This window comes from Scyliorhinus canicula, chromosome 2 (genome assembly GCF_902713615.1).
Source record: "Scyliorhinus canicula chromosome 2, sScyCan1.1, whole genome shotgun sequence".
Taxonomy (NCBI): Eukaryota; Metazoa; Chordata; class Chondrichthyes; order Carcharhiniformes; family Scyliorhinidae; genus Scyliorhinus; species Scyliorhinus canicula.
In genome coordinates this window covers 92122191-92145893 of record NC_052147.1, presented here as the reverse complement: position 1 = coordinate 92145893, position 23703 = coordinate 92122191, and the positions used below count along the sequence as shown (strand labels likewise).

The 23703-nt window shown below is 46.2% G+C and overlaps 1 protein-coding gene across 2 annotated transcripts in view; it reads right to left on the bottom strand.

Moving 5' to 3' along the window:
- Positions 1 to 23703, bottom strand: part of eif2ak4 (eukaryotic translation initiation factor 2 alpha kinase 4) — a 236481-nt gene that overhangs the window by 111033 nt on the left and 101745 nt on the right. For both annotated transcript variants that reach the window (XM_038782980.1, XM_038782988.1), the window contains 3 exons: positions 17737 to 17809; positions 7128 to 7226; positions 2999 to 3121 (listed from right to left, as the gene is read on the bottom strand). In XM_038782980.1, the coding sequence (XP_038638908.1) occupies positions 2999 to 3121; positions 7128 to 7226; positions 17737 to 17809 (295 nt within the window). The remainder of the gene's footprint in view (positions 1 to 2998; positions 3122 to 7127; positions 7227 to 17736; positions 17810 to 23703) is intronic.

Below are 23703 nucleotides of genomic sequence, written 5' to 3'. Positions count from 1 at the left end.
AAGTTGATCTCCTCACTAATTTTTTTTTTGGTGGGGGGGGTCCAGGATTAGGACGGTGTTATTGGGCGGTAAATACTGAGACGGTGAGAGAATGGTGCAAGGAGGGAGGGCTCTGTGGGTAAGGATGAAGGCGGGCTCTTGTAAGGGGTTGGTGTTGCGGGCACTGGCAACAGCACCGCTCTCAATGGCCCCAGGAAAGTATTCAGGGAGTCAGGTGGTGGTGGCCACAATGATGATTTGGAGACAGTATAAATTGCACTTTAAATTGAGGGCTCGGTCAGGGGGGGGAAGCCGATTAGGGGGAATCATAGGTTCGAGCCAGGAAGGGGATGCGAGATTTGGAGGTTGGGCGAATAAGTTATCAGTGAAATTAAGGATTTGTTCCTTGGGGGACGATTCGCGAGTTTAGAAGAGATGGGAGAGAAATATGGGTTGACACAGAGAGAGGGGTTTAGGTACATGCAGGTGCAGGACTTCGCAAGGAAGGTATTCCCGACCTTCCTGGTAGCATCTGTCCCCTTGTTGTTGGAGGAGGTATTGTCAGCAGGGGATTGGAGCAGTGAGTCATCTCAGTGATTTACAGGAGGATGGGGTGTCCATGGAGAGGATTAAGGCGAAATGGGAAGAGGAGCTGGGGATGGCGTAAGAAGAGGGACTGTGGTGTGAGGTGCTGTGGAGGGTGAATGCCTCGACTTCTTGTGCGAGGCTGGGGCTGATATAGCTGAAGGTAGTGTATAGGGCGCACCTCACTAAATGAAATGAAATGAAATGAAATAAAATTAAATGAAAAGAAAATCGCTCATGGTCACAAGTAGGCTTCATATGAAGTTACTGTGAAAAGTCCCTAGTCGCCACATTCCAGCGCCTGTTCAGGGAGGCTGGTACGGGAATTGAACCGTGCTGCTGGCCTGCCTGGGTCTGCTTTAAAAGCCAGCGATTTAGCCCTGTGTGCTAAACCAGCCCTGAGCCAGCTGTTCGAAGGGGTGGAATATGCCTGAGTGATGTGGGAGAGCTCCTGAAAATCATGTTCACATGTTTTGGTCCTGTCCGAAACTAGAAAACTTTTGGAGTTGGTATTCAGGACAATTTCAGGGGTCTTACATGTGGATGTGAAGTCCGGCCCCCTAGAAGCCATATTCAGTGTATCAGACCAGCTCGAGCTGCAAGCAGGCCTGGGGGCAGATGTCTTAGCCTTCACCTCGTTGATCGCTTGAAGGTGGATTTTGTGTAATGAAAATGAAATGAAATGAAAATCGCTTATTGTCACGAGTAGGCTTCAATGAAGTTACTGTGACAAGCCCCTAGTCGCCACATTCCGGCGCCTGTTCGGGGAGGCTGGTACGGGAATTGAACCGTGCTGCTGGCCTGATTTAAAAGCCAGCGATTTAGCCCAGTGTGCTAAACCAGCCCAATGTGCCTGTTTGTTGGGGTGGAGGTCAGCCTCTCCACCCTACCTCTCGGCGTGGCGGGGGGATTTTCTAGAATTTTTGACCCTAGAGAGGTAAAGTTTGAGCTGAGGGGGATGAAGGAGGGGTTCTACAAATGTTGGGGTTTGTTTATTACTCATGTTCGGGAGTTGGTTACCATTGACTGTTGAGTAGGCGGGGGAGATATCTTGTTTGTTTGTTTGAGGGTTGCTTGGGGCTGTTTGGGTGTTGTATTTTGAAAATGTTGAAAATTTGTTGAATAAAAATGTATTTTTTTTTAAAAAGGTCAACCTGGCAAAAGACGAGAGGTGGTGTTTTACAGATCAGTGCTAAGACAATACGATTTACATCAATGACTTACGTTTGAGAATCAGAAGTATAATTTCTAAAGTTGCAGATGACACCAAGTTTGAAGGCATAGTTAACCCTGAGATGCAACAAATTACAGTAGCACATTAATAAAATTGCAGACTGAATGTCCAATCAACAAATGAATTTTAATATAAGCATGAGGTGGTGTATTTTTGTAAAAAGGATAGGAGTGTCACATACCGTTTGAACAATAAGAGTCTGAATGAAGCAGAGGAGCAAAGAGATCTAAGGAATAAGTTACACAAATCCTGAAACTGAATGATGCAGATTAATATGGCCACAAAAAGGCAAAAGCAGTACTGGGGTTCATACGTTTTTGGATAGAACTGAACAATAGAAAAGCTATGTTAAACTTGCCTCAGATGGCTTGTTAGGTTAAATATAGAGAAATGTTTCCATTTGTTGGGGAGTCCAATAAGGAACTCAGGAGAAATGCCTTATTATGAACTAGATCTCTGTGATATGAACTTTGCCAAAAGTCTTTTGGAAGTTTGCATACATTGGGCAGAATCAGGGCTCTATATTATAGCTCTCCAATTGCACAGACAAGTTTTCGCTCCCGATTTAGAGCCTCTTTAAAATGCGTGGGATTGATGTACACCATCACTCATTGGGCAGCACAGTAGCTCAGTGGCCAGCACTTATTCGAGGACCCGGATTCAATCCCGGCCTCGGGTCACTGTCCGTGTGGAGTTTGCACGTTCTCCGTGTCGGCATGGGTCTCACCTCACAACCCAAAAAGATGTGCAGGGTAGGTAAGTTTTCCACGCTAAGCTGCCCCTTAATTGGAATAAAAAAGAATTGGGTTTACACCATCACTCTGGCAGGATGGGGCCTGATAGAGCTGGCACCCGGCTCCACAGAGGTCGCTTCGATCAACACTGAGGTTTTGCGTCATGTCAGCAAGGAATGAATATTAAGTGAGGGAGGATTAAGTGGGTGGGGAGGCTGTTAATAATATTAAAATGCAGTTAAATGTATATAAATGAGTTCCCACACTTTGTGGGCAAGAACCTAATGACGTCGCCGGTGAGGGGCAGGGAAAATTGGGAAACGTGATCTCTCCGGAGGAAACCAAGTTTCCAGATTCTCTCCAGATTTCCGCCCACATTGCCATTCTCTGATAGCGATCGCAGGCTAAAAGTCACCCCCACCAGATATCATAAATCCCCCATAAAGAACTATTCTGCAAAACTAACCTGTTCATGAATATATGCTAGTCCATCAAGGATTTCCCGGAACAGCCTCCAGAGACGGTTAATGTCTCTGTATAGTCCTTGGTCAATTGTATCCCGTAAAGTGCTTTTCTCACAGTATTCCATCTGAAAAAGCCAAGAAAATAAAATGTACCATTTGCAAGTCACGTAGCAATGTGCCTGTAAATTCAGCACCTCAGATCCAACTCACTGGGTGATCTGCAAGACCATTTATTTGATTGAACTACGTCCATAAAATCTCACAGCTGCAACTCAAAAGCAAGCCAGAGTCTCATTACTATAGTTATTGATCTTGCAGCCAATTTGGCGAAGAGCACTGAAGTGCAAAGATATTTGGTTACAAATAATGATATTTTATTCAAGAAATTGCTCGCAGCCCAAAGGCTGAATTGCAGTGTAACTTGCATTGAAAAATTCATATACGCACTAAGTAATCAGGTCAAACACAGGAAAACATCTAACAATTATGCGATAACAAATACAGACAAAAATTCAGTAGGTAACAGGGAAATAATGGATGAAATATTAAAAAGAAATATTTTTTTAAAAGTGCAAAGTTGAATTCAAATGTATTAAAATTACAATCCAATCTACCATTGAAGCACAGTACTGTATTGAGGACCCAAACCATAAGAAACAGGACTACATCTGTACCATTCCGTCCTGCATGAATTTAATTGAACTTCTGAGTCGCCTTGATTTTTCTGGGCATGGTGGGTTACCAGTTCTGAAATTGGGTAGCTTGCATTAGGGATTTTCAAACTTGGTACAAATATTAACTCTTATTTTTTGTAGACTTTTGAGTAAGGGATCAAGATGGGCTTTGCCGCACAATTGGCATTAAGATCAATCTCAGCACATACTTCTACATTCTTGTGATTTGGGTGATTTGTGCGTGGGTGAGGCCAGGGTGCAGCGTATTTGATCAAGGTGATTTTTTTTTTTAATGTATTTTATTCCAAACTTATTCCAACGGTTATAAAATATAACAGTTTGGGGAACATACTCCCCAACACACAGTTACACAGTTTGTACAAATCTTTTCCCCATTTTCACCCTCCCCTCTGTGACGAACAACTCTTCAAACATGGCCACAATAGCCCTCACCTTGCCTCAAAGCCCTCCTCTCAACCCCTCTATTCGTATTTGATCTTTTCCAGACGGAGAAAGTCGTGCAAGTCTCCCAGCCAGGCCACCATTCCCAGTGGCGTTGCCGACCGCCATTCCAACAAGATCCTTTGCCGGGCAACTAGAGAAGCGAAGGCACAACATCAGCCTTCCTCCCTTCTATCAGTTCCGTCTTCTCCAATATCCCAAATATCACCACCAACGGGTCCGGCCCAACCTCCTCCACTACAATCCTCGTTAATGCCGGCCCCAGAACATAGGTGTGTGGTTTGCTGGTCCCCGCCAACACTTCTCACACTCGTCTGCCACTCCCTGGAGGAACCCACTCATTCTTGCCCAAGTCATATACACTCGGTGTACCACCTTGAATTGTATCAGGAATGCACGAGGAAGTTGTGTTTATCCTGCGTAGCGCCCTCACCCCACACTCCCAGTTTAACTCCCCTCCCACTTCTCCTTAATCTTCACCACCTGCTCACGCCTCCCTGCTCTCCCGGCCACCCATATATGTATCCGATCCTGCCCTCCCCTTCCACGTCTGGGAGTAGGCGTTCCAGCAGGGCAAACTTCAGTAACTCTTTCCAAACCTTCCGCGTGAAGTGCCTTATCTGCAAGTATCTAAACTCACTTCCTCTCGGGAGCTCTACCCTCTCCTTCAGTTCCTCCTCCTCCTCCTCCTCAAGTGGTTTCACACCTTCACTGGTCACTCCATATATTTCCTTGGCACCAGTGGCAACGCCACCGTCACCATAGCCCGCAGGCTGGACCCCTACAGGATTCTCCCTCCATCCTATTTTTTTATAAATTTAGAGCACTAAATTGTTTGGTTTTTTTCCAATTAAGAGGCAATTTAGTGTCGCACATCTTTGGGTTGTGGGGGTGAAACCCACACAGGCACGGAAGAGAATGTGCAAACTCCATATGGACAGTGACCCAGGGTCAGGATTCAAACCCGGGTCCTCAGCGCTGTAGTCTCAGTGCAAACCACTGCGCCACCGTGCTGCCCTTTCTTCCTCCATCCTAACCCATTCTGCTCCCTCTCCTTCCCACCACCAGTACCTCATCTTCTCCACGTTCACCGTCAGATAATAATGCAGCAGGTTACCCTCCTCCTCCCTCTGTAACAGGGCCCTTTTTACTTTTGGCACCTTCCCTGCCCACACAAACTCTGAGATAATCGTATCCAGCTTCCTCAAAAAGGCCTTTGGTATAAAAATCGTAAGCATCTGGAACAGGAATAGAAACCTTTGCAAGACGTTCATCTTCACCACTTGGACCCTCCCTGCCAGGATGAGATGCAGCGTATGCCACCTCTTCAGATCCTCCTTAACCTCCTCCACCGGTTTTGTTAAATCCCATTTATGCCGCAGCGCCCATTCTCCCGTTACCCAAATCCCCAGATATCTAAACCTATCTCGGGCTACTTTAAATGGTAACTGCCCTAAGCTGGCTCTCCGACCAACCTCGTTCGCTGAGAACACTTCACTTTTCCCTACGTTCAACTTGTATCCTGAGAACACCCCGAGCTTCCCTAATAGGCCTATAATCCTCCCCATGTTCTCCAGCGGGTCCAACATGTACAGTAACAGGACATCCGCATATAGTGACACCCGATGCTCCCCTATTCCCCCTCAATCCCTTGCCACTCTGCCGACCCCCTAAGGCCAGATCAAGGTGTCTTAGCCTGCTTGCATGAACAGGTCACAAACAGGAGACTGAAAGGGATGAGGATTGGAGAATGAATATCTATTCATTTTTATCTTTTCGTTTTAAGCATACCACCACTTGACCATTCCACTTCAAGCCCAGGTTTTCAGGACCTTCCCCTCTGTCAGTGTAATTGCCTGACTTGATGTCAAGCAGCACATACTCATGTCTACCAAAATCTACTCGCGTGGTGTTTGAGTAGTCAAGTTACTATATTTTTTCTCCTTCTGGGGGACTGTATCTTTGCATCCATAGTTGGAGAAATTTTCCAAAATCTCCTCAGGACTTCTCCCACCTAGCCACCATTTGAATGGCATTGTGGCAGCCAATCGGGAAATACAACCCAAAGGAAATTCCGTTATGTCTGGCAGATGCAGGAATTATTTCACCTCAGCTGACCTTCAACTTAGCCACAATTGCTCATCTGGTTTGCGTACACAAAGACACAGAGAAAGAGAGGTAAGCGGAGAGAAAGAAAGAGGTCATGAAGTAGCTCATCACATCTGCAGGATGTCCCAGATTGCTTTGAGCATTAATCACATCTGTAATCACTTATGTTGGTGCTATAAATGCTGTTGTCAATTTTCTCAGCACGATAGGGGCAGCACGGTAGCATGGTGGTTAGCATAAATGCTTCACAGCTCCAGGGTCCCAGGTTCGATTCCCGGCTGGGTCACTGTCTGTGTGGAGTCTGCACGTCCTCCCCGTGTGCGCGTGGGTTTCCTCCGGGTGCTCCGGTTTCCTCCCACAGTCCAAAGATGTGCGGGTTAGGTGGATTGGCCATGCTAAATTGCCCGTAGTGTCCTAATAAAAGTAAGGTTAAGGGGGGGGGTTGTTGGGTTACGGGTATAGGGTGGATACGTGGGTTTGAGTAGGGTGATCATGGCTCGGCACAACATTGAGGGCCGGAGAGCCTGTTCTGTGCTGTACTGTTCTATGATACCAGTTAATCTGAACCATACACTAACACTAAAATATATCCAGTAAGTGTCAGATTAGATTCGTGGTACGGGAGGAGATTTCAGTTGTTCCTTTCCAAGTGGTAGGTGGCATGGCGCATTGTCTTTGGCACTGAATCACGTGATTTGAGTAAACTGCTGTTCACTTTACGTACAGTATGTTACCTGAATATACACATTGTGGGTACAGTTTGCTAGCAGAGTGTACAAATAGTACAAAATCAGGAGTATGGTGTTACCAGAACATAAACGCTGCACAATCTGGAGTGGGTTACTTGAATATGTAAATGTTGGAGATTCTGGATAGAATCGGTTACCTGAATATACAGATAGTGCACTGTCGGTGGTACGAGTATGATGCCCATCTTCTCCATTTTCTCATTCTCGGGAGTCTTTGCACTTGCAGCTGCCCTGCCCTGCAGATCAACAAACAATCATAATATATACGATACATTATCAGATTACACAAAGTAGTGTAAGGCATCAGCCGAAATATAAATTACACTCAAGCTGCTATGAGAATGAGAAAAAGGGCACATTCTTGCTAATGGGCAGGCGATATACAGATAGATATTAGATATTTTTGCTTACTTTTTGCTTACTTTCTTACCGGTCAAAAAGCTGACTCATGCAACTGTATAGTGTCGTAGGTGCCGTCATTCTCCATACCTTATAAAAGAAACTGTGACTGATAAGCACTGATAGGCAACTCCATCCTGGTGGATACTACAGCAGAGCTTGACCTGGTTTTCATCCTATAGTCACAGACATGGGTTGGGATTCTCCGTCCCGCCGCACCAGAACTCCGGCAGCATGATTCTTAGTCATTCTCCGTCCTGCCAGCCGGCCAATGGGATTTCCCATTGTGGGCAGCCCCACGCCGTCGGAAAACCATCAGGCATGGGTGCGCTGCTGGCGCAATGGAGAATCCCGCCAGTGGAAAATCCAGCCCATGGACTTTCACCAACGGCAACTGGACAACCGGCATCTTCACAACTAACCTTTCCCACTGGCTTGTGTGTTAGCGGAGGAAATTGCTATATGTGTGTCAGAATTGATACAAGTAATAATAAAGATGTCTCAAGTATTATAACAGCACAAATCAAGGGTAAAAACCGGCAGGCAAGGGGTTAAAATGTTGGACCTTAAAGAAAAGTCACCTGCACTGAAGATAATTCAATCATCTCACAGGGCATTAGGATAAGAATGGGGATCCACATCACAGAAATCATGGCTCCAGCCTATCTGTAGGAGATTCATTGTCGAGCCCAGTGCAGGGGATAAAAACATTAACAGAAGTTCAAGGTAAAGAAAATATGTTGAACAGAATCCAGGAGATTGTAAAATTGTATTAGGTGATCATTTTCCCATTAAAGGGACCAGAAAATATGCATACTGATCACCTTGTATTGTTCCGACTGAATTGATGACGTCAATGCCTACTTGTAAATCTGAAAGAACCTTAAATATATATCTGTGCAATTCTGACTATGATCAGAGCTGACTTTTGAGAGTTAAGGCTAGCAGCAGAACTTTCCTCTCCTATGTGAACACAGCAATTCCGAATAAACGTAACTTTTACAACTCCACGCGGTCGAGAACAGACTTTGAGTTTTACTTCCCTCCATCATCACTTGAGCACCAAATATGGTACCTCCTTGGTTAGCACAGCCCAGCTACTCAGCCTTTACCAATTAAACCATTAAGCGAGAGGAGGAACTTTGTCTCGACCTTTTGGCTAAGATGAGCGCGAGGTCAGGTGTCAAGCCTGGATCTGGTAGGTCTTTCTTTTGGGGACCATGAATTGGATTCAGTTTCAATTGGTTTTTGGAGCAGGCAAGGAGCTGGATTATGGGTTTGCCCCTGTCCACACTCTGACCTCTGGCTTTGTAACTCTGATAAAGTAATTTTATAAAAATTCTAATCAGTGCATTTTTACTGACAGGCCTAAAGAAAGTATTTAAAGGTCCAGAACATCAGTTGTAGAGTATAAAACACAATATAAGTTAAGTAATAGGGACTAGACAATACATTTTGGCATTGCCAATGACAACCAGAGGCATGAATGATTTTATAAAAATCCACAAGAGGAAAGAGTGGCACAACTCAAGCCTACAAGAATTATAATCTGGCTCAGCTGAGGCCTCTTGCTCATGTCTTGGGAATGGTAAAAGTCTCCACTTTTTTCAAAATAAATTTAGAGTACCCAATTTTTTTTTCCAATTAAGGGGCAATTTGGCATGGCCAATCCACCTACCTGCACATCTTTAGATTGTGGGGGTGAAACCCACACAGTCACGGGAGAATGTGCAAACTCCACACAGTGACCCGCTCCTCAATGTAAAAGTCTACATTTAATACTACATCTCCCTCCCAACCTGGCCTCCATCATGCTCCCCCCACCGTCTCATTCTCACGCAGCCTCCATTTTACTCTACCCAATTTTCATTGTGCTTTCCCTCCACACCCTGAACATTCTGGCTTCAGGATTGTTCACCTTATCAGAAACAGTTAAGGGGAAATATAGAGGTGTCCAAAATCATGAGTTGCTTTAATAGAGTAGATCGGGAAAAACAGTTTCCAGTAACTGTAGGATTTGTTTGTCCGTTTACTCGCCATAGGGGCGCTATACAGGAGCTTCACCCAAATAGCGAACACTGCTCCGAACCAAAACCGTATACTCCTCCATGAGGTACCTCCATTCTAAAAAAATCTGGAATTAGAGGTCTAATGATTTCCATGAATCTATTGTTGATTGTCCTAAAAATCCCATCTGGTTCACTAGTGTCCTTTAGGGAAGGCGATCTGTCATTCTTGCCTGGCCTACATGTGACTCCAGATTCTCAGGTTGACTCTTAAATGTCCTCAGGAATGAACAATAAATGTTGACCCAGCCAGCGACACTCGCATCCCATGAATGAAAAAAAGAAGAAAAAATATATATGGTGGCAGAGTGGTTAGCACTGCTGCCTCACAATGCCAGGTTCCCAGTTTTGATTCTGATCTCGGGCGGCTGTTGGTGCGTAGCCCCCTCTGGGGGCTTGGAGGTGTATTGCCCTCGGTAAAAGTTTGTAAAGACCTTGGGCGGAATTCTCCGGTCGCCGATGCCAAAAATCGCCTTTGGCTGGAGAATACCCCTTTCCGACCAAATTGGGGACGGCTCCGCTTTCGCGATGCGCCACCCCCTCCAAACTGGCGTGCCGACGGTCTCAGGTTGTTGCCCGAGACCCACCCCCCCCCCGATGTTTCCCCCCACCCTGGGATAGGCCGGGTTCCCGACGGTATCGTTCGCGCGTGCTATCATCCGTCGGGAACTCGGCGTGGTGGATGCGGACTCAGTCCAGCGCTGGCACAGTCGGGGGAGGGCCGATCCATGAGCAGGGGGAACTTTGTCAGAGGTTGGGGCACTGTTGGGGATGGTCCGGGGCACGCGAGCCGGCCAAAAGGAGGGCACTTTTCTGCAGGTCAGGTACGCGCGCGACAATCACCAATTCTCTGGGCCAAATCGACAGGTAGAGCCAGGTATTCTATGCTGCCTTGCTGCTCGCCCCCAGCTAAACAGAGGAACGCTGGCCGTTTTACGCCCCCCCCCCCCCCACTCCACATCTGGCAGAGCTGGTGGACTGCCTTCCGTGTGGAGAGTAGATCAAATTCAATCTGCAGCTTTTTCCTTTCCGCCAGAAGTCCATGGCTGGGGCCATGGAGTACTGCCGATCCACCTCCAGTATGGAGTCGATCAGCTGCTGCTTGGTTACCTCTCCTTCCTTACCTTTAAGGACCCTGTAGGCTTTTCTTTCACCCCTGATCACCGCCTTCAGTGCCTCCCAGAATGTGAAGAGTGAGACCTCCCTGTTCTGGTTGCTGGATAGAAAATCATCAATGGCTTGGGATATTTTAGTGCAGAATTTCTTATCGGCAAGGAGAACTGTATCCAGCCTCCATGCCTCCAACCACAGTCAATGTAGTGCGGATCGTGGTCGGTGATTATAATGGAGTATTCTACCTTTGTTACCCCTGGAAGCACTCTCTTCCCCACCACAAAAATGTCTATCCATGTGTTGGCCTTATGCACATGGGAGAAGATGGGGAATTTTCTGTGTCTTGGGTGGTGAAACTTCTACCCCCCCCCCCCAACCATCTGCTTCATAAAGGTGGTTAATTCTCATGCATTGTCCAACATGTTACCTGTCCTGGGGTTGGGTCGGGTCCTATACACTGTTAAAGACGACCCCCAACCATCGTTTTCCCAACAAACTCTACATAGGGACTGTTTAGTACAGGGCTAAATCGCTGGCTTTAAAAGCAGACCAAGCAGGCCAGCAGCACGGTTCGATTCCCGTAACAGCCTCCCCGAATAGGTGGCGGAATGTGGCAACTAGGGGCTTTTCACAGTAACTTCATTTGAAGCCTACTCGTGACAATAAGCAATTTTCATTTAATTTAATTTCATTTTTCATTGTCCCACTTCGGGGCGTATATATTTACCAAGCTCACTGACCATTACGCACTGCCCCCCTTGGTCCGTCACTCTGCCCACCGCCGTATATGAGACTGTCCGGTTAATTAATATGGCCACCCACCTTGTCGTAGTGTCAACACACACAAAACATGTCCCTGCTCCTCTCGACTTTTGCATCCCACGTTCTACCCTTGTATACTATCACTGTTTGCCCAGACCATTATTTTGGACAAACTTGGCGTTCCCCCGGGAACTCTTTCCCCCTGGTGCATGACCCATAGCTTGGCAGGGTAAAGCATGCCAAACCGCACCTTACATCTTTACAGGGCAGATTTGGTGCTGTTAATTTCAGCCCAGCGCTTGACTACGTCTGCCCCAATGTCTTGGTACAAGCAGATGGAATGTCCATCCCACTTACACTCTCTCACGCCTTTCGCCCACCTCAGGATCTTTGTCCTGGCATTTGTGATTACCCGCGGTGGCTCCCTGGCTCTGGGAAGCTACCAAAGCAACCGGTCTACCCCTGGAGACGTGATAAAGCCCTCCTCCCCAACCAGTTTCCTGAGCTATATACTCAGTAGGGTTGCTCCACTCCATTCCTTCCGGCTGCCGCACGATTCTTAAGTTTTATCGTCACAACCTGTTCTCCTGGTCGTCAACCTTTTCCATTAGGCCCTTCTGGGTCTTAATCAAGCTTGCTACCCCAGCTTCGAGTGCTGTGATACCTTTCCCTTTGTTCGTGATGGCCTTCTCGAGGTCTCTTGCCGTTATCAGGGCCGCACGGTAGCATGGTGGTTAGCATAAATGCTTCACAGCTCCAGGGTCCCAGGTTCGATTCCCGGCTGGGTCACTGTCTGTGCGGAGTCTGCACGTCCTCCCCGTGTGTGCGTGGGTTTCCTCCGGGTGCTCCGGTTTCCTCCCACAGTCCAAAGATGTGCGGGATAGGTGGATTGGCCAGGCTAAAATTGCCCATAGTGTCCGAAAAAATAAGGTTAATGGGGGTTGTTGGGTTACTGGTATAGGATGGATACGTGGGCTTGAGTAGGGTGATCATTGCTCGGCACAACATCGAGGGCCGAAGGGCCTGTTCTGTGCTGTACTGTTCTAAATTCTAAAAAAATTCTAAATCTCTTGGGCCTCAAGTTGCCACACATCTTGGCTATTGCTTCCCTCACGGGGGCTGAAGGAAATCAGCTATTAAGGCCATTTTAATGTAAATATTAAAGCCCAGTCTTTAAAACCCATTTTAAATAAGGATTTCAGTATTTATAAACTTAGGTCATGACAAAACACGTGACTTAAATAAAGGTACAGAACTTGACACATCCACAAACTAGTTGAAGGTAAATGCAACATTTTTACTGACAATATGAACTGACTATTGTTCTAATGAACAGATTTCAAAGTAAGTTGCATATAAAGAAATGAGTTGTACCAGTAATCAGATCAAGGTCGAAATGAGCACCATAGCAATATGAAGCCACCATTGTTCAGAATATGGATAAAATGAAAGTCAGCAGAAAACCAGTAAGAGCCAGACTCGATTACAGCACAAAATCAATTCCATAGCACACACAAAAATTCAAACATGAAACATTTAAAACTTGTGTTACACATTGAGGATTGACAGTTAACTATCCAATCAAATGTAGTTGAAACTCACCCAAACCAATCAGGACGACATCGAGGTAGGGACAGATGGCTTGAGACTGATAACATTCTCCTTAAACATGAGAGTCCAGACAGCCATTTTCTATCCGGATCAATCTATACTTTTACTTGACTATTTGCTATCCTTATTTTCATATTTTCCCTTCTAAAACTCTTGAAGTCTGCGCAAGCTGTCTTTGCCTTAAGCAAGAAACCATTTCTGTACTATTTTTGAAAGTTAAAATTGTTTTATAAATTACTTCTCCAAGTCTTTTGCTGGCAAGGCTTTATTGAGACTAGATTTGAGTTTCTCTCAATTGTAAACAATAGAAGCAATAAAAGATTCTTACTTCGCATCCGAGTAGTGTAAGTAAAATTTCTACCGAGTTTTCAAGTGTATGCGAGACTGCATTTGTACCACATGGTAGATCTCTACAGGGACCGTCACAGCCTCCACTGCTGTCTCGACGGCTGCCAGAGGTCTTTCTTTGGCTCCTCCCTATGTTTTTGGAGCTTAGCGTGATGAAGCCCATGAGTTTGTCCGTCAACGTCTTAGTCTGTACTGAGAACTCTGTGGGGTCGGCTCTTCTCGGTCCCATGCTACCGCATGTGGCTGTCGATTCCAAGGCTGAGGCTGCCCTCCCCTCACCCTTGCTGGCCTTTCGACTGACGTTTTCCTATTTTTGTCCCCTCTTTTCCTTGTTGATGCAGTTTGCGGGGGTTAGGCTAGGGGTTGTAAATATTTTTGATGCCTGCTTGCTGGAGTTAAAAGGTTACACTCAAGGGTTTCATGCGAAAGCCACCTTTCATGCGACCGCTCAGCTCTTGATCGCAACCGGAAGTCTCGGCCTATCATGTTCCCCGGTCCTCAGTGGCTGCCTGACTGCAAGTGACTAGCCCTTCCCAATTTTGTCACCTCTCTCCTAGAAGGAACGCTCCTTATCTGGACTGGATGATCCCTCCAATGTGATTGTTCATGACGAACGCAGATCAATATTCAATTTTAAATTGTTTTCCAATTTATAAATCAGTTCAGTGACGAAACTATGTTTTTTAAGTGAAAAATATTAGTGCCAGTTGGCATTTTTTATATAATTATTCTTCAAGATAACTCATAATTCATTATGCAACCCGTTTAATCATGTAATCCAAGCCCATTATAAACATCAATCATAGAGCTTTACCAACAAGATATGGAACAAAACTGGGTAAATAGAGTTAAGATACAGATCAGTAAAGGCAGAACAAGCTCAAGTGGCCCAGCTCTCATAGTACCTCTCTGATTTTCTCAAGGTTAAATGCTAACAGGTCCAGCAACCTGATCAATCTTCAGCTCCTCAAACCAAGCGGAGGCCATTTATGCATTTACATGAAAGGAGTCAATAGCTAAAGCATTTGCACCTACCATTGTATCATCTTCAATAGTGAAAATTAATACAAAACATATACTTACATTTCAGTCATATCCTCCTCGTCAGTCCTGACCACCAGGCTAAATCTTTCAAAAGACCGATGTGACTTTTCTAGTCATAATTTACAAAGCTTTACCATGGGAATGCCACCTGATCAATTGTGTCTTTCCAATGCATTTTTGGCACCCAATTGTGGCTTTAGTTAACTTCAGTTGTCTCCGATACCCATGCATGCAATCTTGTAAATGTTTATACTTGTGAAATATTTATTTTTGAGGCTTCTCTCTGACTATTTATGCAATAACTTTATTTGTCTTCTCTATAACTTATTTCCATCAACCAGCAACCCCAATCCCCATTTTTGAAGCCTTTTTTTAACCTGAAAGTTGAACCCATTCTTACAGAAGGTACCAGGTTGTCTGCAGCAATATTTTTCTCAGCCAAATGAAATATGATGATACAATGACTACTGACATAAATTGTGAATTGTCAGGACATGAAAAGTTCCCATCAAAAACAGTGGCAGGAATAATCTCCATCATACGTTTTGTTTTCCCATAGACTTTTAAAAAAGAGATGGGAAATAGGATGATGTGAATAGTGTGTTCTGAGGTCTGTGCAGTGACAGTGATGGGCTAAATAGCTTCCATCTATGCTGAAATTCTATGTTCCCACTTTGAAATCGGATATCATTTCAGGAGCACTGCTACTGATTAAATCCATTACTTCCCAACATGTCAAGTAAGAAAGGAAATTCTCGCCTGCACCCTCAACTATTTTTTCCTTTCCATACTATGTATTGAATAAGATAACACACCCTTATTTCTGACAAACTATAATATACGTAGCTAATTTTAGATATTGTGGTTATGCTTCAAATAGAATGAATGAAGAGACTGTCAAAACTTCTGGAGTCTAAAGAAACTTCCATATTCTTAGAGGATTTGGCTTCAGGTGACCAAAGTCTTGATCCTAATAAAATATTTATTAGGTTAGAAAGCCGAAGGAAGTCGCAGCCCTGGTGCTGAGATTCTATAATTGAGGCCATTGCCTTGATTCGCTCGTGTTTACGTAATACAAAAAGAGGAAAGGACATTAATTGAAAAGCAGAACACGTTCTTTCTGAGGAAATGCAGGCTTGGTCTCACCTCAGTACTAAGATGAAGGATTTACCTACAAAACGTGCTTCTCTCTCCCAGTGAGCTGGTTCACTCCTGTACAGATCGTACTGCAATGGCAGCTGCCCCTTGAACGCTTAGTGGCCAGGTGTATCGCAATGCCAGGTAGCACCTCCCCGGGTGGAGGCCGTTATCAGGTTCGGCTCACTCCTGAAGAAGCCTATTTACAAATGGATCTCCCCACAAACGCACATACTCCCACACAATCAGTGCTCTCCTCCTGGGGTTAGGGAATGAAGGAATGGGACTGGGGAGGGTGAGAGGATGAGATGGGGTGAAGGTGGAAATGAGAGGTGAAGGAGATGGGGTGAGGGAGTGGATGGAGGGTAAGGGAGTGGGACGGGGTAGAAAGGGTTAAACAGTTGCAATCCTGGCTCCCGCCGCCCAGGCCTTACAGGTGCACACCTCCAATTCCAGTCCTGCCCATGTATCAGTCGTTGGGGCTTGTGTTTTCTCAAATTCGAACTCCCGAATGCTGGGTGCGAACCACTGCTGCGCTTACCAGAACTACAAATTAATCAAACAACATGGACTATGTCTTCTGATTCCATACTGCAGCCCTTCACTACTCAGGGGCACAGCGTCGCAAGCCACATAGATAATGTAGTTCCAGTGATTGTGCTAGGAAAGAGCTGCCCCCTCCTCTGTGATTGGCTCAGCAGTGATTGACATGTACATACTGGAAGGGATATCAAAGCAGTTCTGTCCCTGATTGACTATGAGAGACTCGCTTTGAGAGACTCATTCATCACTTTGGGGCCACTTGTCGTTTGGGGGCCTGTGCCTATGCACGGTGTGTTTCATTGTAAACCTGCCCCTGACCACAGCTATTTCTGTTCACCTCAGGAACAATGACAATTTAGTGCGAAACTATAGACAGCTTTGGTTGGCCACAACTAATGACTTCAGGAAATCAAAACTGGAAATAACCGATTCTATTACAACATTAATTCTGGATGACTCAACTTTACACTGCAGACATCGTACATTTCCAATAACTGTTTGGACTGCCCCTATTTGCTTTACATAGGAACTCTGCAATAAGCAGAAATTAAAGGCTCAGTCTGCACCAGCCCTTGGAAAGAGCACCCTACTTAAGCCCACGTCACCACTTTATCCCAATAACCCCACCTAACTTTTTTTTTTGGTATAATGCTCAGACTGATGCTCAGTCCAGGCAGCATTCAAACCAGATCCCAGGTTCACAATCAATTGCAGCATTGAGTCTGCTTTCCTAGCTTTTGAGACTGTTGCTAATATCACCATGGACCATGGGCAGCATGGTAGCACAGTGATGAGCAGTTACATCACAGCACCAGGGTCCTAGGTTCGATTCCCAGCTTGGTCACTGCCTATGCGGAGTCTGCACATTCTTCCCGTGTATGTATGTGGGTTTCCTCTGGGGACTCCGGTTTCCTCCCACAGTCCAAATATGTGCAGGTTAGGTGAATTGACCATGATAAAGTGCCGTTAGTGTACCAAAAAAAAAGGTTAGGTGGGGTTATTGGGATAGAGTGGTGGCGTGGGCTTAAGTAGGGTGCTCTTTCCAAGGGCTGGTGTAGACTCAATGGGCCGAATGGCCTCCTTCTGCACTGTAAATTCTATGATTCTATGACCTCACTTGGGAACGATAGAGTCCAGTTTTGTAAAGAATGCTGAACATCAATACCCAGGAATGCAAAAAGCTTCAAGTTTCTAGTCATTTTCATTGTCTATTAATCCAGCTCCTTCACGCTATCAGACGCAGTTAGCTCTGAGCTACATCTGTCAATATTGTCTTCATGTGATATGCTTAAGCAGTTATGTATATATTGAAAGGAAGACCTCCGACCAGCAGGTGATAGTAGAGAACAACCATGTGACACTGCTACCTCAGGAAAGATAGTGTCATAATTTATAGTAGCTCATAGTTAATTTATCATCGTTTGTAGTTTTTGATGATATTCTTAGTTATCTTTACCACGCAATTGTTAAATAATAAAACTTTAACTAGCTTAAGAACTAGACGTTCTATAGTACATTTATTCCAACCGGCCAAGCACCAGAACCGTGACAATCCACATTTACTCTTAAAACAACATTTCAGAGAATGAAGTAAAACCTGAAGAACAGGTCCAGTGCAGTGTAATCGCTGCGACCCGTATCGTTCTGGCTCAGACAGAAATGTCTAAATCGGGCCAAGCTGACTAAATGCACAATATTCATGAGTAAAATACCAACTCCTCACCACAGGGACGTTGTTGCAGTTTCCATTGTCGTTCTCAAAGATGATATCACTGTCTGAATCAATGTCAACCGGTCTGTGGGAACAGAGCAACTTTAATTCAGGTGGAACTCAATGTGAGAAAACAACCAAAAGGCTGAAATTAAATCCTAAAACTATCAACCTGCTCCCCACCTCCCAAACCATAATTTTCATAGGTTTAATCACAACAGACATTTTGGGTTGAATTCTTTGGTCCACCAGCCCAGTGTTTCTCAGTGGCGCGCCATTTGTTGGCAGAGGGATATTATCCCACCGCCAATTGTCAAAGGGATTTCCCTTTTTTTCTTCTTTATTTTTATAAATTTAGTCTGCCCAATTCACCTTTTCCAATTAAGGGGCAATTTAGCGCGGCCAGTCCACCTAAACTGCACATCTCCGTGCAAACACGCAGAGAATGTGCAAACTCCACATGAACAGTGACCCAAAGCCGGATTCGAACCTGGGACATCTGCACTGCGCCGTGCTGCCCGTGGCGATTTCCCATTATAACCACTCCACGCCACCGCAAAACCTGCTGCCGCGGCTGCGCTTCCGGCAGGGAAATCGAATCACAATGATCGGAGAATTCCAGCCATTAACTCCAGAGCAGTTTGACACCCACAGTCTCAATACTACAAGTATACATTTGCTGGAATCACTGTGCTGCCTTAAATATTTTTTTTGATGGAGATCTCCACAGGTGCTGCCAGACCGGCTGAGTTTTTCCAACATTTTCTGTTTGTTTAATTTTCCAGCATCTGCAGTATTTTTCTTTTAGTTAGGGAAAGGAGGCTCTCCATTTTCTTTTCTAACTTTTACCCTGGAGGGCTTGATTCTTGCTCTATTATAGGGGTTAAGGTCTATTCTATTCCCACGCTTTAAAATAGCTTAAAAACTAGTTGTATGGTTAAGAAAATATATAAAAAAGAAAAATAATTAATTCAATAAAATAATTAAGTAGTTAATTAAAACATATTAAGAATGGTAGGACAGGTGATGTGTCATGGCTACAACATGTGGGAGCTGCTGGATGCCTTAGTGATCCAGGGCAACACTTCTGTCATTGTGTTTGCGGCTTGAGGAGCTTCGGCTCGGAACCATTGAGCTGGAGGCCGAGCTGCAGACACTGTGAAACATCAAGAATGCATCCAGTTATCCAATTATCTGGAAACTTTGTGCAGGGAGGAAATCACAACCCTGAGGAGAGGGTCTTCTGATTTGGTCAGTGATCAGGAATGGGAGGGTGTGACTGCAAGGCAGGCAACTAAAGGGACCCAGGAGGTAGGAGTACAGTCACTGCAATTGTCTGACAAGTTTGAGATTCTTTCAGCTTGTTTGGATAAGAGTGGGGGCTGCAGGCTGGATGGGCTGACTGGCCATGGCAACATGGTACAGGAAACAATTTAAGACGGAGGAGCAAAAAGGAATGTAGTGGTAGTATGGGAAGAATATAAGCAGCCAGAACTATGAGCGTACCTCTGGTCAGCGAGCTCGCTAAATCCCAACAAAGTTTGGCTCCGGAGCCAAAACTTCATTGGAAGAATCGTTGGGTCCTACTCAGTCCTGCCTTGACACCATTCATTTAGCTGTGTGATCACTAGAGTTCAGGCTGAATGCATCGATTAAGGAGAGCGTGTCGTGAGGCAAAGTCAATGACCTGGAAATCCGGTCAAGACAACAAAACCTACGCATTGTTGGTATACCAGAAGGGACTGAAGGCCGAGCCCAAACATAGTTTCTGTCAGAAATATTCAAAAAGGTGTTTTGCAAGGATCAGTCGCTAAACCCTCAGAGTTAGACCAAGGCCACCGTACCCTGTAGCCGAAACCTCATCCTGGTGATCAATGCGAACCTTTGTAGCCCAATTCCATGGCCACAAAGTTAAGGAGTTTGTTTTTTCGTGGGCAAAGGAGCACCGTGATGTTACTTATCAGGGCCACTCAATCAGGATCTACCGAGATATGAGTCTCTGGCAAGGAGGCTGTCGCATTCAACACCATCCACGCTTTGCAAGAAAGGAATTAACGTCGGGCTGACTTACCTTGCCTGCCTCCACATCATATTTAACAGAAGATCACTTCTTTGATGCACCAGACAAGGCAAACACTTTCCTTCAGCCGCATACACGTAATTCATTTTTAAAAATATTTTTATTAAAGGCAACAGATACAAAAACACCAGCCAACCAGGCAACTGATAACAAGGCTGCAACTCACCTTGCCTCCTATTCCCCCCCTCATCTCCCCACCATGGGCAAAACAAAGGAAAAACATGAAACCCCTGACCCCCTCCCTGCAAGAAGTCATTAAACGTCTTCCACCTCAGGGTGAACCCTCCTCCGCTCCCTGTATGGCGAACTTAACCTTTTTAAAGTGTAGGAATTCTGCCAGGTTGCTCACCCGTATCCTTGCCTTTGGCGGCTACGAGTCCCACCAGCCCAACAAAATCCGTCTTGGGGCTATCAGCGAGACAAAGGCCATAACATTGGCCTCTCTCCCCAACTGTATTAGCGGCTCTTCTGACACTCCAAATATCGCTACCTCCAGGCTTGGGGCCACCACTGCACCCAAAATCTCGGACATTTCATCAAAGAATCGCTGCCAGAATTCTCTCAGCTTTGGACACACCCAGAACAGGTGGACGTGATTCACAGACCCCCGCCCCGCGCACACTGTCCACACCCATCCTCCAGCTCGACAAAGAACCTGCTCATCCTCGCTACCAAAAATTGGATGAGGCTTAACCTCGCACACGACAAACACACGTTCGTCCTCCGCAGGGCTTCCTTCCGCAGCCAAGCCCTCAACTTTCCCCCGCCATCCAACTCCTCCCATTTGCGCCAAACCTCCTCCACATGTATCAGCTATCCATAAATATCTGCCACTCTCTCCTCCCCAATGTCTTACCTTGTAACACCGTAGGTGGCAGCCCTGGGAAGGTCAGCAATCCTTTCCTCACAAAGTCCCTCACCTGCAGGTACCTGAACCGTAGCCAACTGATTTGTTTCTTCAAGCTCTTCCAGGCCAGCAAACATATCCCCAACAAACAAGTCCCTGAAGTACTCTATCCACAGCTGCAATCTCCCAGTTCAAATTGAAGTACTCCAAACTCGTCTTGTTCGGACGGACGTTAGCGCCCTTTAGAGCAACCAAGCCTAATCCACGAAGCCTTGGCCAAACCGAACCGGCCCAGCACCTCCAACAAATACGCCCATTTAACCCGATCAAAAGCCTTCTCCTCATCCATTGTCATCACCACTTCTACCTCCTGCCCCTCCAAGGGGATCATAATAACACTGAGAAACCTGCTCACATTTGTCGACAACAGCCATCCCTTCACAAACCCTGTGCTCTCCTATCAAACAGTCCTGTGTCTGCGTTGCTTACCCTTCTAAAAACTTTGCATCCACATTTAACATTGAATTCAGGTAGCATCACCCACACTGCTCCAGGTCCTTATCCATCTTTACAATCAATGAAATGGATATCTGCGACAACGTCGTGGTGGCGGGGAGTACCTCCTTCACCCTCAGCTCATTATACATTCCCACAAGCAATGGCCCCAGCTCTGCGCCAAACTTCTTAAAGAACATGGCTGGAAACCCATTCGGCCCCGGGTCCTTCCCCACCTGCATCAAACACACGCAGTCCATCACCCCCCTCAGCCAAATCGGAGCCCCTAAACTGTGCACCTTCTCCTCCCCCACCCTTGGAAACTCTAGCCCACCCAAGAACCGCTTCGTATCCTACCTCCCAGGCGGAGATTCGGATTCATACAGCCTTCCGTAAAAGGCGTCAAATACCCCATTCACCCCCTCCAGGTCTAATACAACCTTGCCGCACTCATCCCTCATCCTTCCGATCTCCCTCATCACTGCTTGCTTCCTCAGTTGGTGCTCCAACATCCTGCTCGTTTTTTCCCTATACTCATACACTGCCCCTCTGGCCTCCGCAATTGCCCTACCGGATTTCCCATGGATGCCAACCTAAACTCCATCTGGATTCTCGATCTCTCCTTTAATAGCACCTCCTCTGGTGTAACCGAGTACCTCCAGTCCACCCTCAAAATCTCCTCCACTAGCCTCGCTCTCTCCTCTTGTTCCACCCTCTCCCTATGCGCCTGAATTGAGACAAATTCATCCCTTATAATGGCCTTAAGTGCCTTCCCGCAGCGCGGTGGCCATGACCTCCCCCGGATGGCCCCCCTCACCATCTCATATACCCCTTTATCCACCAGCAATCCCACATCCAACCTCCACTGCAGCCGCTGGGCCTCTGAGACACCTGCAAATCTACCCAGTGCAACGCGTGGTCAGAGACCACGATCGTCGAATACTCCGAATCGGCTACCCCAACCAGGGAACTACACAATTCCGAGCCCCGCCGAGTGGGCTCAAAGGTTAAACGGTTCTTGACCGTCTGGACATTCCAGATGTGGGGAAGGAAAAGAAGCAGGGACTGGAAGCACCACTAGAACTGGGAGAGCATCAACTCCATGCAGTTGGGGAAGGCATTGGGTCCTGACAGATTTCTGGTGGACTTCAACAAAATATTTGCGGTAGCACTGGCCCCGCACCTGCGGGAGATGTTTAATGATTCATAGTCGAATGGGACCCTGCCACCCATGCTGGCACAGGCCTCTATTTCACTGACCCTAAAAAGACAAAGACCTGATGGAGCGCGGGGCATAGAGACTCAGGGGAGGTGGTGGCATAATGGCTTTGACATTGGACCAGTACACCAGAGATACAAAATAATGCTCTGGGGACTCGGGTTCGAATCCCGCCACTGCAGATGGTGAAATTGGAATTGAATAAAAAATAAATCTAGAATTAAAAGTCTAATGATGACCATGAAACCATTGCTGATTTTTGTAAAGACCCATCTGGTCCTTTAGGGAAGGAAATTTTCCATCCTTACTTGGTCTGGCCTACAAGTGATTCAAGACCCACAGCAACGTGGTTGGCTCTTAACTGCCCTCTCAAGGGCAATTAGGGGTGGGCAATAAATGCTGGCCCAACCAGCGACACACACGTCCTATAAACAAATTTTTTATAATTTCACTCCTGAACACCGATGCCAAAGTTCTGGTGAAAACCCTGGCGAGGTGACTGGAGGGTTGCGTGCCAGAGGTAGTGACAGAAGATCAGATGGGCTTTGTCAAGGGCAGAAAGCTAACAGCAAACATCAGACGCCTGCTAAACATGATTATGATCCCACCCGGAGAGGGGACACCAGAAGTGGTCATCTCCCTAGCAGGGAAGGCCTTCAACAGAGTCGAATGGAGATACTTCATGGACGTTCTGGAACGGTTTGGGTTTGGGCCAGGGTTCACCTCATGGGTGAGACTACTGTACAGTGCTCACATGGCGAGTGTACGGACAAACAGCACCAGCTCTGAATACTTCTGGCTGCAGAAGCACGAGCTAGGGATGCCCTTTATCCCCACTGCTATTTGCCCTGGTTATTGAGCCACTGGCTATCGCTCTCAGATCAACGAAGGGGTGGAGAGGCATCCAGAGGGGAGGCCGGGAGCATAGAGTCTCACTCTATGTTGATGATCTTCTCCTCTCCGTCTCAAATCCCCTAGCCAGCATGGGAGGAATAATGGAACTCCTAAGGGAGTTTGGAGCTTTCTCAGGTTACAAACTCAACCTGAATAAGAGCAAAATCTTAATCGCAAAGGATCAGAGCTGGGGCAGATGCTGTTCAAGTTGGCCCCACCAAATTCCGATACCTGTGGATCCAGATGGCCCACCACTGGACACAGATCCAGAAGTGGAAATTATCAAATCTGGTAGAAGAGGTAAAGAGGGACTTGTGGAGGTGGGACTCATCCCCGCTCAGGGTGGGTAGAGAATTGAATAAAACAGAAAAAACTACTTATCACAGCCAGTTTTACCCTGGGAAGAATTCAGCTCCCTTATAACAGGCTTTCGCCACAGCTCCC